This window comes from Monodelphis domestica, chromosome 3 (assembly GCF_027887165.1).
Source record: "Monodelphis domestica isolate mMonDom1 chromosome 3, mMonDom1.pri, whole genome shotgun sequence".
In the NCBI taxonomy this organism is placed as follows: Eukaryota; Metazoa; Chordata; class Mammalia; order Didelphimorphia; family Didelphidae; genus Monodelphis; species Monodelphis domestica.
In genome coordinates, this window is record NC_077229.1 from 56198775 (window position 1) to 56214857 (window position 16083).

General features: G+C 40.6%; 1 protein-coding gene across 1 annotated transcript in view; it reads left to right on the top strand.

The window, feature by feature from the left end:
• The window catches only part of ADGRD1 (adhesion G protein-coupled receptor D1), a 505347-nt gene that overhangs the window by 294229 nt on the left and 195035 nt on the right, over window positions 1-16083 (top strand). Inside the window, exon 15 of the mRNA XM_056820949.1 lies at window positions 592-715. Coding sequence (XP_056676927.1) covers window positions 592-715 — 124 coding nt within the window. The remainder of the gene's footprint in view (window positions 1-591; window positions 716-16083) is intronic.

Genomic DNA, 16083 nt, shown 5'->3' on the forward strand with positions numbered 1-16083 from the left:
TTATTCATGTTCACTCTGACACTCTTGCTCTCATTTTTTACAGTGCAATGACATCACATTCATATACCACTTTTCCCCCAGTTATTTTCCAATCAAGGGCCACCCACTTTGTTTCCAAGTTTTTCTTTTTGTTACCACAGAGTGATGCTATGAATATTTTGCTCTCCATGAGGTCCTTTTTTCTCATAGCTGTTCACAAGAAGGATATCACTACATCATTAAATAATCTCTCTCTAAAATAATCTGTTTGAACTGCTTGATCATATGGTTTGATGGGGATGTGATTGGGGATGTAGACTCTAAGCAATCACCCTGGTGCAATTATCAATAATAAGGAAATAGGTCTTGATCAATGACACATGTAAAACCCAGTGGAATTGTACATCAGCTATGGGAGGAGGGAGGGAGGAAGGAGGAGGGGAGGGAAAGAACATGAATCATGGAACCATGGAAAAATACTCTAAATTAACTAATTAAATAACATTTTCCAAATTAAAAAAATAATCTATTTGGTTTCTTGCTGTCGATCTTTAATTATAAATTTTCTAGAGTTCCAACAAAGTTGTGTTTCTACTTTTCTTTGATCTTTAGCTCTGGAGAAGGCATCTGGTCAAACCAAGGCTGTGTCCTCATAGAAGGGAACCTCAACTACTCCATCTGCCATTGTAATCACCTCACTAACTTTGCTATTCTGATGCAAGTGGTACCCTTGGAGGTAAGAACCTATATGATGAGCAAACCTAATGTGATGGGACCTTCAAAATTCTGCCTCGTGTCTCTTCAGGCCCGGGGAAGGTTTGATGTTTAGATAGCAGGTGTCAAAGGGTGATGGGGACCTAGAGGAGAAAAGAGGGGTCCCAACAAGCAGGAAGCTTGGTCATCATGAATCTAGTCTTCATAGGTCTATAGAATGGGAAGGACTATTGGTTGAAGATCACTGCTTTAGCCACAGTCAGACTTAAAGATCATGATTTGAGCCATTGATATGATTTTCACTAATGAGGACTAATCATATAATGGTACCCAATGGGGCAACCTTGATGGTTGGTCCAGGTCATACCTTGACTTGGATAGGTGGCTAATGATAAGAATAATAATAACAATGGTAATATTAAATAGTATTTATATGCTTAGGAAGCTCTCTTACAAAGATTATATCACTTGATCCTTACAACAACCCTGGGAGATGGTGTTATTAGTATTTTCATTGACCCTATGGAACAAAGACAAAAATTAAAAGGTCCTGCCCTCAAAGAGCTTACATTCTACTAGGGTGGGGATTTGGCAGGTCCATAGATAATAAGTCATCTGAAGGGAAATCAGAGATTTCCTATCAGAGTCCCATGTCTAACTGAGCCTTGAAGGCAGTTAAGAATTCCAAATGGCAGAGGTAAAAAGGGATTATATTTCTGGCATTGAAGATAGCTTAGGCAAATGCTGGAGAAATCTGAAATGAAATATTACATTCAGAAAATAGCTAGGAGCTCAATTTGGTTGGAATTTAGAGTGATTAATAATAGTTAATATTCATGTAGCTCTTTGTAGTTTGCAAAGCTACATATGTTTATCTGTACCCACAAAGAAGTAGATATGTATATATTACATAAAGACACACATACATATTATATTATACATATATATTTATATATACATACAAATATAATAAAATAAATGTCAGAGGCAGGATTCAAGCTTTGGTCTTCCTGATTCCAAGTTCAGTTCTTTATCCATTCTGCCAAATTGTAATTGTTCATTTGTTTCAGTTGTGTCTGACTCTTCATGGCCTCATTTAGGGTTTTCTTTGCAAAGATACCAGAATGGTTGGCCATTTCCTTCTCCGGCTCATTTTACAGATGAGGAAACTGAGACTAAGAGGGTTAAGTAACTTGCCTAGGGGGAGCTAGTAAGTGTCTGAGGCTTGACTTGAACTCAGGAAGAGAAATCTTCCTGACTCTAGGACCAGTGGTTCATCCCCTGCCGCCATTTGCCTTATGCCAAGTTTCAATGAAGTAAATCTCAAAAAGTTTGAAAATATGAAAAGCAGGTTTAGAGGCCTCCTAAATGGGCCGGCTGAAGAGTTTCTATTTACTCTTAGAGATAATAGAGAGCCATTAAAGATTTTTGAGGAGGAAAAGAACCTGGTCAGACCTATAAGGAGGATGAATTTTGTCTCTGTGTGAAGAATGGATTGGAGTAGGGGAGAGACAGGAAGCCAGAAATTCATTTGGGGGCTTGTAGTAATAGCTGAAGCAAGAGATGATGAGTGTGGACTTTGGTGGTGGCTGGTAGCTCTGAGCAAAGAGAGAAGGGGAGAGATGCCTTACACTTGCAACAGATTCAATATGGCGGACACTGAGAGGGAGGAGAGAGAGAAGCTTCTTGAATGGATGAGTTAAAAACTCAGGTTGTGAACCTGAATGAATAAATGTTAGGGAACTTGTCCCTGGGAACAGAACTAATAAGTTTCAGAAGGAGATTTCTAATCTAGCTCTTCCTGGTTCGAATTCTAGCATTCTATCCACTATGCCAGGCCAGGTGGTACAGTGGATAGAGCCAAGAAGAGTCGAATTAAAATCCAGCCTCAGACCCTTATTCTATGTGTGACCCTGGACAAGTGATTTAACTTTTATATGCCTCAGTCTTCTCATCTGTAAAATGAGGATAATAATTACATCTAACTCCCAGGGTTGTTGTGAGGATCAAATGAGTAGATAACTATAATGCACTTAGGACAATGCCTGGCCCATAGTAAGTGCTATATAAATATTAGCTATTATTTTTAGTCTCTATAAAATGGGGATAATAACAGCAGCCACCTGTCAGGGTTGTTGTGAAGATTAAATGAGACAATATTTGTAAGGGACTTTGTCAACCTTAAAGCAGTATAGATGTGCTATTTATTATTATTTTTGTTACCTACCTATAAAATAAGGTATTTTGCTTTGCTGCTGCTGCTGCTGCTGCTCCTAAGAACCAGGACTAATGGAAAGAATCAGCCTCAGCATTAAGAAGTCCTGGCTTCCAGGCTTGCCTCAGAGCTGGGCTGCGAGCTTGCCAGTGTGACTTCTGGCAAAACCCTTCATCTCTAGTGCCCCAAGCCGCTCTCTAAAGCTAGAGACTGCAGATTAGCTGTTGCATTAGAAAAGGGATTTTTCCCTATGGGACTTCCCTCCACAATAAAGTCACAGGTCTATATAATAATAATAATAATAATAATAATAATAATAATAGTACAGGTATTACCTCTGTTTTTCAGTTGAGGAAACTGAGGGTTAAATGATCTCCTGTGTTCTATAAGTGTGAACTATTACTTTGAGAGGTTCGTTTTTCTTTCTTTCTAGAACTGCCATTCCAAATACTCCTCTTTTAACACATAAGATAAATTTTAACATGAAGTATTCATTTTTTCAAGCAATTGTAAAATAAATTTGTATTCAGCCAACCAGTAATGTTAACAGTGAGTAATCGTTGCCTAGAATGAATGCGTAGCAAATAAAACATGAGGCAGGTATAAAAGTAAATGACATAGAAAGACAACAGGAACAGAAATCATATAAAGGCAGCAGCCAGGAGAGGCAACTATGAGGGATGGCAGAAAGAGTCGGATTGAGAGTCAGAAAGACTCGAGTTCAAATCCTACCTCAGATACATAATAATTAGGTGATCCTAGACATGTTGCTTCATCTCTCTCCGTCTTGGCTTCCTTATCTGTAAAGAGGTGGCTAGATTTCACAATGGATAGAACGCCGGACTTGGAGTCAAGAAGACTTGAATTCAAATCTGACCTCAGATGTGTAATCCTGGGAAATCACTTAACCCTATTTGCCTCAGTTTCCTCATCTGTAAAACAAGTTGGAGAAGGAAATGGCAAATGATTCTACTATCTTTGCCAAGAAAACCCCAAATGGGCATATGAAGAGACTGAAAATGTCTCAATGATAATACAGCAGAATGGGGATAATGTTAGGATTGGTAACCTTCTGGGATATTTGGGGGATCAAATGCAACAACATATATAAAACCCTTTTCAAATCGTAGAGCCCTATATAAATGCTAGATCCACTAAATCAGTGCCACATGCCCATAAGTATCTTCCAGACACAGAACATGGGTTAATACATTAATCTTATTCAAGCAGCCTTTCCTGGTCCCTTTCAATGTTCGTGCAATCCCTTGGAGAGTGTCTCAGTTTATCCAGTTTCCATTATGAATGTCCAGGAAGGTTTGTGTATTCTCTGGAAGCTCCCCAGGGAGAGCTCAAGCATTGTTTTTGTCTTTCTTTGTATCCCTAGCATGTAAGGTATACTCTTATTTGCTGGGGAAACAGTAGATGCTTAATAAAATGTCTCGTCAGGCAATGAGCACTTGGGGAGTACAATGAGTTGATGATGAAAGGGAATAGCCAAGATGTAAGCATGTATGTGTGTAAGTTTTGGAGAAGAGGGGAGACAACTGGAAAAGTCCCAGAAGAAGCCTTCACAGATAAGAAAGGAAGTCATTTGGGAGCCTGGTGAGCTTCTTGAGACAAAAGGAAGCAGCAAGGAGCATGGGGGGATAGCTGGAGAAATGCTGATGTTAGGGGCAGATGTTAGTGTGTCAAAGACAATCTTTACTGATGTTGATTTTTTTTTTTAAACTAGGAATGGGGTTGAGCTATAATTAGCTTTTATAGCCATCTGGCACATTGTTGCTGTGGTTCCATCATTTTTCAGTCATGTCTGAATCTTCATGACCCTATTTGGGGTTTTCTTGGCAGAAAATACTGGAGTAGTTTGCCATTTCTTTCTCCAGCTCACTTTACAGATGAGAAAACTGAGGCAAATAGGGTGAAGTGACTTGCCCAGGTAGTGTATATCTGAGGCTAGACCTGAATTTGGAGAGTTCAGTGTTTTATCCACTGTGCCATTAATAAATATTTTGGTGTTGAATGAAAAAAGCATGATGAGAAAGATCAATCTTGAATTAGATTTTTCAGCTAGGTGGCTCAGTGGATAGAGCTCTGGACCTGGAGTCTGGAAGATCTGAGTTCAAATCCAACCTTACATAGTTACTAATGGTGTGAACCTGGCCAAGCCATTTGATCTCCATCTTCCTCAGTTTTCTCAGCTGTAGAAGAGGGATCTTTATAGCACCTGCTTCCCAGGGTTCTTATGAGCACCAAATGTAATATAGCACATTTACTGGCACATGGTGAGTGCCTAATAAATGGTTATTTTCCTCTCCTTGTTCTCTTTCCTAAACCAATAGGCAATAAACTCTTTCTACTACTGATGTACGCAACTTAGCCTATACTTGTGGTGGGGGTGCATGGATTGGGATTGTATGTAAGTGTCCCAGATTGGGATTGTATGTAAATATCCCAGACTGATCATATACACCATCTTTTTTTTAACCTTTAACTTCTACCATAAAATCTGTACTATGTATTTAAGTATAAGCTTAAAAATTAATATACAATAATTCCAAGTATTATATATTATAAAGTTTATTATCTAACAAAATTGAACCACTTGACCAAGTTTTTCTACCTACTCAAAAAAGACCTCATCCACAAGAAGAGAAGAGATTTAGACCAGGAACCCCACCCAATTTATCTCCTGTCTATGTCAGCACATTACAACAGGAAGTCAGTGGGCTCCTGGGAATTGTAGTTTTCAGGGTAAGAGATTTCTAATTACACTTAAGGCAGAAGACTGGTAAGAGCTAGGCAGTTGAGATTAAGTGACTTGTCCAGGGTCACATAGCTAGGTAGAACTTGGGGTCACATTTGAACCCAGGACCTCTTATCTCTAGGCTTGACACTCTATCCACTGAACCATCTGATTACTCCCCATCCCCCATATACACTATTTTATTTCTTGCCATTTGAGGGCTAGACGACTCTTGGTCTTGATAGCAGGGTTTGGCCAAGACTCTGACCACCATCTTATCAGATGCTGTGATAATTTTGCTAAGGTGTGGTTCTCAATAGTCCATGGCTGAAGTCAACCATGCTGTCTCAGCCTTGGATGCGCCAAATGTTGGACTGCCTGAGGGTATTAAGCAATCCTGGCAGGCTATTTGCAAACTTACATTTTCTGCCAAAGACCTTTGAGTGTTTACCCTCCCATGGAGGACTCTGTGACAGCAGATACCACTGGAAAGTTAATAAATGTATTGCTTGGGGCTCTGTTTATTTACTATGGTCTAATTACTTACTCTGGGGGCCCAGGTAAGGGGCTTGGTTTGTGTACTGTGGACCCAAATCTACCCCTCCTGGCTCAGGGTTCCTCCAATAAATTGTTCCTAGGTACTCGAGCCTAGAGGCAAAAATTTCTTGGATGAGAACAACTCCCTGGGAGGTGAGGGTGAAGACCTGAGGGAAGAAGTGAGCTCAGAGGCTGTCTTCCAAGGACATTTCCTGGTGCCAAGAATTGACTTGGGCTACGATTTTACCTCCATTATATTTTCCCTATTCCTATTATTAAGATCTTGGAACTGAGTAGTCAGCCAGAATCTCAGACAAATGTGCACTGGTTGTGAAAGGGATCTACCAGTCACCATGGAGCAGGAAAGGAGATTTCTGACCCCTGTAGACCTTCTTTGCTGAAGTGGTTCTCTTCAGTATTTGTAGGGTGTAGAGTATTCGTTTCAACCCAGAAATTGAGCAGGATGTCCAATACTTCCAGATTTAAATCCTTCCTCTGATACTACCTGTTTCCTTATTTTTACTTAGTTTAGTTATTATTAGTAATTTTTAGCTTGTTGGGACTCAGTTTCCCCATTTGTAAGATGAAGAAATGAACCAAATGGCCTCTGAGGTTGGGTTTATGATCCTATGTTCATTCTTGGGCAATGAGCAGAAAGAATCACTCAAGAGAGATACTAGAGTGATATAGGAATGTATTCATAGATCCCCTACTGGAAATCAGTTCTCTAGGTCCAACATGGGGCATTTAGAGACCGGCAACACATGTTTACTAAAGTGCTTCTGGGAATGAAGGCATGGGCTTGGAGGAGAGACTATTCCCTGCCTTCAAGGAGTTTGAACTCTATTAGGGGTGATTTGCCATTTTCAGAAATGAGTATCATTTTTTGTCAAATAATGCCTTCTTTCGTGCAGGGAGGGCAAGGAGGGAGATACCTGGGAACTTTAAACAAAAAAAATAATTTTTATAAATAAAAGAAAAGACATGAAGTAACAATTGTGGGAACATCTGAAGGAAAATATGAAAATAATTTTTATAAATAAAATAAAAGATATGAAGTAATAATTGTGGGAACATCTGAAGGAAAATTGAAGGGAAGATAAGGCAAGGGATATGGTCTGCAGGAGGAGATTAGAAACAAAAAGATGAGATGTAAGAGAAGAAAGAAATCACATTTGAATGGAGCATAGATTTTTGTGAAGTTAGGATGAACGGGTAGATTTATAGTCAGATTATGGAGGCCTTTAACATTTGTAATTTATAATAGAAACCATCGGGATCACTGGAGGCTTTAGAGTAGGGCACTGGCATGGTCAGACGTTGAGAAGGCTTTAGGAAAATTTGTTTGGCATTTATATGGAGGATGGATTGGAAAAGAGGGAGATTAGAAGCAGGGAGACAAGCTAGAAGACTATAATGAAAACCTGAGCTGTCAGAGTGAAGGGCTGGAAATGTTTATGTCTGTGACAAGTATCAGGGACTTTGCCTAGGGCAAGCAGCATGAAGGATAATCTTAGTTGGAGACTTGGGATATGAGGATATGACAGAGACCTTGGTACAGGGGCTGCTATTGGGAAGGCTGCTGCATGATGGTTGGGGTCTGGTACAGTGGGATGGGATGGAGCTCGACTAGCCAGTTATCTGGTCCCAGATTTCTGGTTTTACTTCTTGCTAAATAGGTGTTAAGTGCTGTTATGTTATTTTAACTCTTTCTTGTTTAGTGGACTGTTTAGGATCTCTTCTTCAGATGATATGATCCTTTTGTTAATGAGTGATTCTCAACCATCCATGATCAAAGTCAATCGTGCTGAGATCTAGCTTTGGATGAGCCAAATGCTGGACTGCCAGAGTGAAAAAGATATTAGATTTAAAGCTGAAAGGGACTTTGGAAGCCATCAATCCTCTCATTTTATGGAGGGGGAAACAAGACCCAGAGAGGCTGCCCTAGTTAAGGTATTGAGAAATTGACTCAATTTATATTGGGTCACGTATTGAGAAATTGACCCAAGATTGGAAGTCCTCTCACTCCAAATCCAGTATTCAGCCACCTTTTCTTGTCCCTTTTTTTAATTCATTCAGGGCAGGTGAATTGATTTCTCCTTTCTTGTTCATAGCTCCATTTGCATGTGGAACACAGATTTTCACTACTCTTTTTAGGGAATGTTCTTTCAATTTTCATTAGTAAAACTTATTTTTGGAATTTTTATATTTTGATCCCAGAGATCACTTTTGGCATACCATTTACTTAAAAGACTGTATTTGTTTTTATTCCTGTCATCTGAAGAATGGGCCTTGCCTTGTTTTAATTTTACGAGTGAGATAAAGTTATATCACAGTCTTGGCTTGAGAATGACTGCTGGGGGTCGACAAGAATGTCCAAATGTTATTGAGAAAAGCTCTTAGCTAATCCGTGACAATACTCTCCATCTGTTATGTTTTCTTTCACTGGGGAAGGTGGGTAGGGAGATGGGAACCATTTAGGAATAAAGCATAATGACTCATCCATTCCAATCTAATCAACACTTATTAAGTGCCTCCTGCATGCAAGTCACCATGTCAAGGACTGGGAAACAAAGACAGACAATGGTCCCTGTCATTTCTATTCTTTACTCAATAGCCTTGTTTACTTCTTTTCTGCAAACAGTTGGCTCAATCAGTCCATCAATCGGTTCTTAATTAAATTTCTACCATATGTCTGGAACTCTTCTGGGGTTACAAAAATAAATACAAAATAAGTTATAAAACAGTAAGCTACAAAGATAACTCCTCCACTTAAGAAATTTGTTATAGTTTAACTAATGAATGGTTCTGAGATTTCACTGAAATTGGGAATTCCTGTAGAGAATCCTTCTACCGATATAGGTTGTTACTTCATCTGCAAAATATATATATATATATATTTAAACCTTTACCTTCTGTCTTGGAGTTAATACTGTGTATTGGCTCCAAGGCAGAAGAGTGGCAAGGGCTAGGCAATGGGGGTCAAGTGACTTGCCCAGGGTCACACAGCTGGGAAGTATCTGAGGTCAGATTTGAACCTAGGACCTTCCATCTCTAGGCCTGGTTCTCCTTCCACTGAGCTACCCAGCTTCCCCGCTCCCCCCAAATATATTTTTTAGAGAGTTGCCTTGGGTACTTGAAGTTTGGATGAATCCCCTAGGATCATACAGCCAGTGCATGTCAGAAAGAACACTTGAACACAGGTCTTCCTGACTTGGAATCACTAGGTTGCAGTAGATAGAGTGCCAGGCCTATAGTCAAGTCCCTGAGTTCAAAGGTGGCTTCAGATAGTTATGTGACCTTGGACAAGTCATTTAACCTGGTTAGCCTCAGTTTCCTCATTTATAAATACCTGGAGAAGGAAATGGGAAATCACTCTGAAATCTTTGCTATGAAAACCCCAACTGGGGTCGTGAAGAGATAGACATGAATAAAAATCAACAGAACAAGTAATTTGAAGAAAGAAGGCACTAGCGGCTGTGTATGTGTGGAATCAGGAAAGATTTCACAAAGAAGTTGGCACATGAATTGATTCTTGAAGTAATAGGATTCTAAAAGGCAGAAGTCATGAGCGAATACATTTCAGATGTTAGGGACAGTCTTTACAAAGACCCAATGGCAAGAGACAGGGCGTCCTGTGTTTTGAAATGGTTTTTATTAGGATAAATGTAGATAATACATATATAATCCAGATAAAATTGCTTACCATATCCAGCAAGGGGAAAGAAGAGAGGGAGGGAGACAGTTTGGATCATATAACTTCAAAAAACTTATGTGAAAAATTGTTATTGTATGTAATTGGTAAAATAAAAAAAAATTTTTAAAGGATAAACATGTAAATATGGCTGCTATGAAAGTGGGAGATACCTGGTTCTCCCTCCTGTCTCTAGTCCCAACTGTTAAATTGTTTGTAAGGGAAATTACAAATATATTGTGAATATTTATAAGTATCTCTCCGTGGGTAGAGCAGTTCTTTGTTTTTTTTTAGGAAAAGGATCTTTGGGACAAAATTTAGAAAGACATAATTTAGAAAGGACTCAATGGAGTTCTAGTCTAACTGTCCAGGTAAGTCACCTAACACTTTGCCTCAGTTTCCTCTTCTGTCAAGTAAGCTGGAGAAAGAAACGGTAAACCACCAGGAATGTGCTGAGATGCCAATTTGAATCTCATTTGAGATTTATAACAATTCCCTAATATTAGGGCTGAGATGGGCAGGATTATTCTCTTCTGTTTTACAGAGGGAAAAACTGTAGCTTAGAGAAAGGAAATTACTTGCTGAATTATTTTGTGGCTCAGAAATCAAGTCATGTAAGTTTGTTTCCTATATTTGCCTCATCTTTTTTTTTTTTGAGGCAACTCTAATGCTCAGGAAGAAAATTTGGTAATATAGAAGTGAATGACTGGAGGGTAGCTCTGTGGCTCAGTGGATGGAGAGTCAAGTCTGGAGACAGGAGGTCCTGGGTTCAAATCTAGATTCAAGACACTTCCTAGCTGTTTAATGCTGGACAAGTCACTTAACCCCCATTGCCTAGCCCTTACCTCTCTTTTGCCTTAAAACCAATACATAGTATTAGTTCTAAAATGGAATGTAAGGGTTAATAAAAAAATGAAATGAATGATAGATATCTAGATTGGAAATGGCAGGTCTGATATCCAAATATCTCATTCTTGAATTCAAATTAATTGCTTCACAATGGAACTTAATAAATGTTGATTAGATTGAAGTGTTTATATTACTTCTCCCAAACCTCTAAAGTGCTTTCCTATAATATTAATTGACTTTATTCTACCTACTTGTCCTGTGGCTTTCAAAGTACTCTACAGTCGACCTCCAGCCTCCTCTCATGCATTTTTCCCTTTCACATATTCTCCAGACAAGCTAGAATAGCCACAGCCCCTTGTCAGTCAAACAACTGGCATTTATTAAGGGTCAGGCATTGGGCTAAGTGCTGGGGATACAGAGAAAAGCAAGACAGTTGTCTCTCCTCTCACACTGCTCAGCCTGATGGGGAAGAAAACATACAAACAGCTATGCTTTTGTTTTCGTTGTTCAGTCATTTTAGTCCTGCCTGACTCTTCGTGACTCCATTTGGGGGTTTCTTGGCAGAGACACTGGAGTGCTTTTCCATTTCCTTCTCCAGCTCATTTGACAGAGGATGACCTTGAGACAAACTGTGTTAAGTGACTTGTCCAGGATCACATAGCTAGTAAGTATCTGAGACTAGATTTGGAGTCATGAGATGAGTCTTCCTGATTCTGCGTGGCACTCTGCCACTTATCTGTCCCAGGAGACTTGGGAGCTGTCCTAGGAGACTTAGGAGAAGGCTATTCCCACAATCCAGGCATGTGGCAATGAGTACCTGAGCTAGAGTGGTCACAGGGTCAGAGGTGAGAAGTGTATTTCTCCCTTTCAGAACCCTGTCCACAGTTTCCTCCTCCTAGAACTTCCCACAGTTCTTCATGTTGAAATCCTTTCCATCCCTCAAGTTTTGGCTTGGGTACCACTTTCTCCATGACGACCCTTATTGCCAATAAATTTCTTGGCCCTCTTTCTAGATCTCTCCCGTATATTTACTAAATCATCCCTTGATGTCATTGGTTCTCTTCCAAAAGGAAGGATGAATAGCAATAATGACAACCACATCATCAAATATTTTAATCATTTATGTACTTGTCCCATTAGACTTCAGACTCTTTGAGGTTAAATTCTATTTTGCTTCATCTTCATAAGAGAAGCACCAACAGGATGCTTTGTATTTTTTTTCCTCCTAGGGATGGAAGTGAGAGTGAGAGGTGGGGATCCAACCCTGTAATTTCATCAGCATTAGTGTAAAATTTCCTACTGTTGTGGATTATCTATTTATCTGGAACTGAGAGAATTGCCTGGAGGCACTGAGAGCCCAAGAGAGGCTTATCATTTGTTGAATTAAATCTCGATTTAAAAAAATTAAAAATATACTTGGCAGAGTAGAAAAACAGTGAATTTGGAATCAGAGTACCTGAGTTCAAATACTCTCATGGATGTTTCTGTATCTTTGGGAATGTCTAGATAATAGATAACCCATCTAGACTTTATCTTCTCAGTTTCTTCATCTATAAAAAGAGATGTGTGGAGGAGGCAGAGCCCGAGGATTAGAAGATATGGTCCCTAAAACCCCATCCAGGTCTCAGTCTATAATCTAATTATTTGTCCTGGATTTCAAACAATGGGGCCTCAGCACATCTCCAGTTCCACTGAAATTGGTAGAGGGAAGTTAGGTGAGTGAGTGTATGTGTGAACTGGGGAGCCAGTGTGGATAAAGAGGGAGGGAATTTTGATATCTGTATGTGATGCTATTGGCTGAACACTGTAACAACAGGCTTCACCTATGGACTCCATTAGAGATTTTGCTATCTCTATCAAAGCTACGTTGGAGTCCCCCCTTCCCCCCCTCCCCCGGGCAGTTGGACCCCACACCAGTCTGACCAGGCCATTCAAAAACAAGAGGACTCATCAGAGAACCCAGTTTTGGTGGCTAAGACTTTGGGTCCATTTCCCATTATCCCCATTCAGCTGCTGGTTTAGCATTCCAATGTGAGCGTACCTTGGAACGCTTAAAGGATGTGGGCGCCTGCATTCTCTCTGGCACTTACTAGGCAGCTCCCTTCTAAGCTGTTCGCCTGGGGCTCTGTCTTGAGCTCTTACACCAGCCAGCTCCGTGCAGAGCTCTAGATGCGGCTGCAGATACATCTCCTGGCACCGCAGCGAATCCGCTTTACCTTTTAAATTGTTTGAGCGGGATAACACATTCCCCGAGCCAGAGTGAGGCAGCGTTTCTATTTACAGGGGGTCCTTTGCAGACCGTAGGGCATTAGATACTCTTCCAAATAACCCGTCTCATGAAGGCAGTTCTGAAAGGGGCCTGTCTGAAAATGAAGAGAATCCCTTTGCAGCCTTGCCACTAACTAAGGCAATGTGGGCACGAGGAGGCTTTGCACCCGAGGCTCCGCGAGCCCCGCAGGAGGTGGATGGAGCCTTTCTCTGCGGGCTGTGTGGATGCTGCGGGGGGTCTCTTTGGGGAGGTCATTATGAACGGGAGCCCTAGATTTCCCTCCTGCTGGCTCCCTTTGCTGTTCTATGGAGACAAAATGATGCAGCCTGGAGATTTAAGGTGATCAGAATGACGGGCTCTAGTGCAGAGAGAACTGTCAGCTGCTGAGAAGCATTCAGAAGAAATGAGGAGGTTTAAAAACGCTTCTTTGGGGAAGATCACAGGGAAGGGGGTTCTTGTCATTTCTTTCGTCTTCTTTCCTCCTTCCCTTCCTTCCTCCTTCCCTTCCTTCCTCCTTCCCTTCCTTCCTCCTTCCTTTCCCTTCCCTTCCCTTCCCTTCCCTTCCCTTCCCTTCCCTTCCCTTCCCTTCCCTTCCCTTCCCTTCCCTTCCCTTCCCTTCCCTTCCCTTCCCTTCCCTTCCCTTCCCTTCCCTTCCCTTCCCTTCCCTTCCCTTCCCTTCCTCCCTTCCTCCATTCTTTTCCTTCCTCCTTTCTTCCTCTCTCCTTCCCTCCCCTTCTTTCTTTCTCTCTCCTTCCCTCCCTCCCTCCCTAGCTCCCTCCCTCCCTAGCTCCCTCCCTCCCTCCCTCCCTTCCTTCCTTCCTTCCTTCCTTCCTTCCTTCCTTCCTTCCTTCCTTCCTTCCTTCCTTCCTTCCTTCCTTCCTTCCTTCCTTCCTTCCTTCCTTCCTTCCTTCCTTCCTTTCCCTTGTGATTAGAGGAGAAGATGATAGTTTCAAGTATTTGAAAGATTGTCATGTGGGGGATGGACAAGACTTGGAGGAACAACTAAATTCATGCTTTCTGGCACTGTAGAGAAATACAAGAACTTGGTGGCAGATACAAAAGGAGACATTTAGACTTGTTCTATAATCTCCCCACAAAACCTTCCGAAAAGCAAATAGCAGGCTGCTATAGGAGGTCATTGGCTTCCTCTCTCTATAAACCAAGGCTTGTTAGGTCTCATGTAGGAGGGACCAGGTTGGACCAGAAGGCCTCTGGAGTCCCTTTCAAATTCTATAATTCAATCAAGTGAAAAGAGCTTTAGAATCAGGAAAGCCCTGGACTTATCTCCTGCTTCTTAAAAATACCACTTGTATGCCTCAGTTTCCTCATCTGTAAAACGAAGATAATTGTATTTATAGCATGGCCATGGTTAGCCTTGTTACCCTTGGTGTAAGAAGACTTGGTTCAAGCCATGCTGCTGGCATACTGGCTGAATGACTCTGGGCAAAGCACTTAATTTCTCAATGGTCCAGGAAATCATTAAGTTGAAGAGAAAGTACTGACTTGTATTAGACAAGGGAACTTGCTAATATAGGAATTCCACTTACCTATAGTTCTCAAACTTTAATTATTGAGGATCCCAAAGAACTTTGGCCTATGTGGATTCTATCTACTGATATTTATTTTGTTCTATTGTTTCAGTCATGAATAACTCCTTGGTGACCCTAAAATTTGGGGTTATCTTGGCAAAAATGCTAGAGTGATTTGCCATTTCCTTCTCCAGATGAAGAAACTAAGGCAAACAGAGTTTAGTGACTTACTTAGGATCATACTTCTGGGAAGTATCTGAGGCCAGATTTGAACTTAAGTCTTTCTAACTCTAGGTCCATTGCTTTATCCACTGCACCACAAGCTGCCTCTATGATATATTTCTTTATAAACATGCTTCACGTTAACATAAACAACATTTTAATGGAAAAATTTCTGTTTTCCAAAATGAAACAAAAAATTAGTGAGAAGAATGGCTTTATTTTACACAGATTTAGAAGAGATTTTTGCAAATCTCTTGAATGTCAGGTTTAATAGAAGAAAATTAGATTCTCGTTTTTGCTTCTGCATTCAATCTGTTGCTATATGTTATTTGTTAAAGTATAGGAAGAAAATCCAGCCTCACATAGATATGTATTTGGAAAAGAGAGGTGTGTTTTCATAGGCAGATAACACCTTATTATGAAAATAGTTTGATCTAGTGGGCCCCCTGCAAGAATCTCAAGAACCTCCATGGGTTCTGCCTTGTTTCAATGAAAAAATAGATTTAGATGGAAAAAAGAAATACATTTACTACCTACCTCCATAGGATTATTGGAAATATCCCCCCATAAACTGCAAAGTGCTATTGAAATGTGAATTAGTATTCTAAATTAACTGGGGTACTTTAACTTTGTCTTTCTTTGTATTAAGGGTTCACTTCTCAGCTACTCTTTCTCCTTACCCCTCTATCTTCTTTCCACATTTGTCATCAATGTTAAAAATGAACCCCCTCCCAACCAAATCATGCTCAGGGACTTGATCTGCTTTGACTTCCCATCTATCTGAATGAAACCCAGAGAAAGTGGTTTAGCCAGAGGAGGCCACACAGGGAGCAGATGGACCGACTGGGGCTGAATCCCAGTTCTCTTGAGGCCAGAGGCAGTTTGTGTTCTCTGTAACATCTCGCTGCCTTTTCTAAAAGGTGTGATCAAGTCACAGCATCAGGGAATCCCAAGACAGAGCTAGAGGATTCTTAGAATAGAGAATATCAGACATGGGAGAGAACTTAGAACAGAGAATGTCAGAGCTAGGAGAGAACTTAGAAGAGAGAATATCAGAGCTGGGAGAGAACTTAGAACAGAGAATGTCAGAGCTGGGAGAGAACTTAGAACAGAGAATGTCAGAGCTGGGAGAGAACTTAGAAGAGAGAATATCAGAGCTGGGAGAGAACTTAGAACATGGAATATCAGAGCTGGGAGAGAACTTAGAACAGAGAATGTGAGAGCTGGGAGAGAACTTAGAACACAGAATATCATAACTAGGAGGGAACTTAGAACACAGAATGTTAATGCTGAATGGGCTCTTAGAACATAAAATGTCAGAGCTGGGAGAGA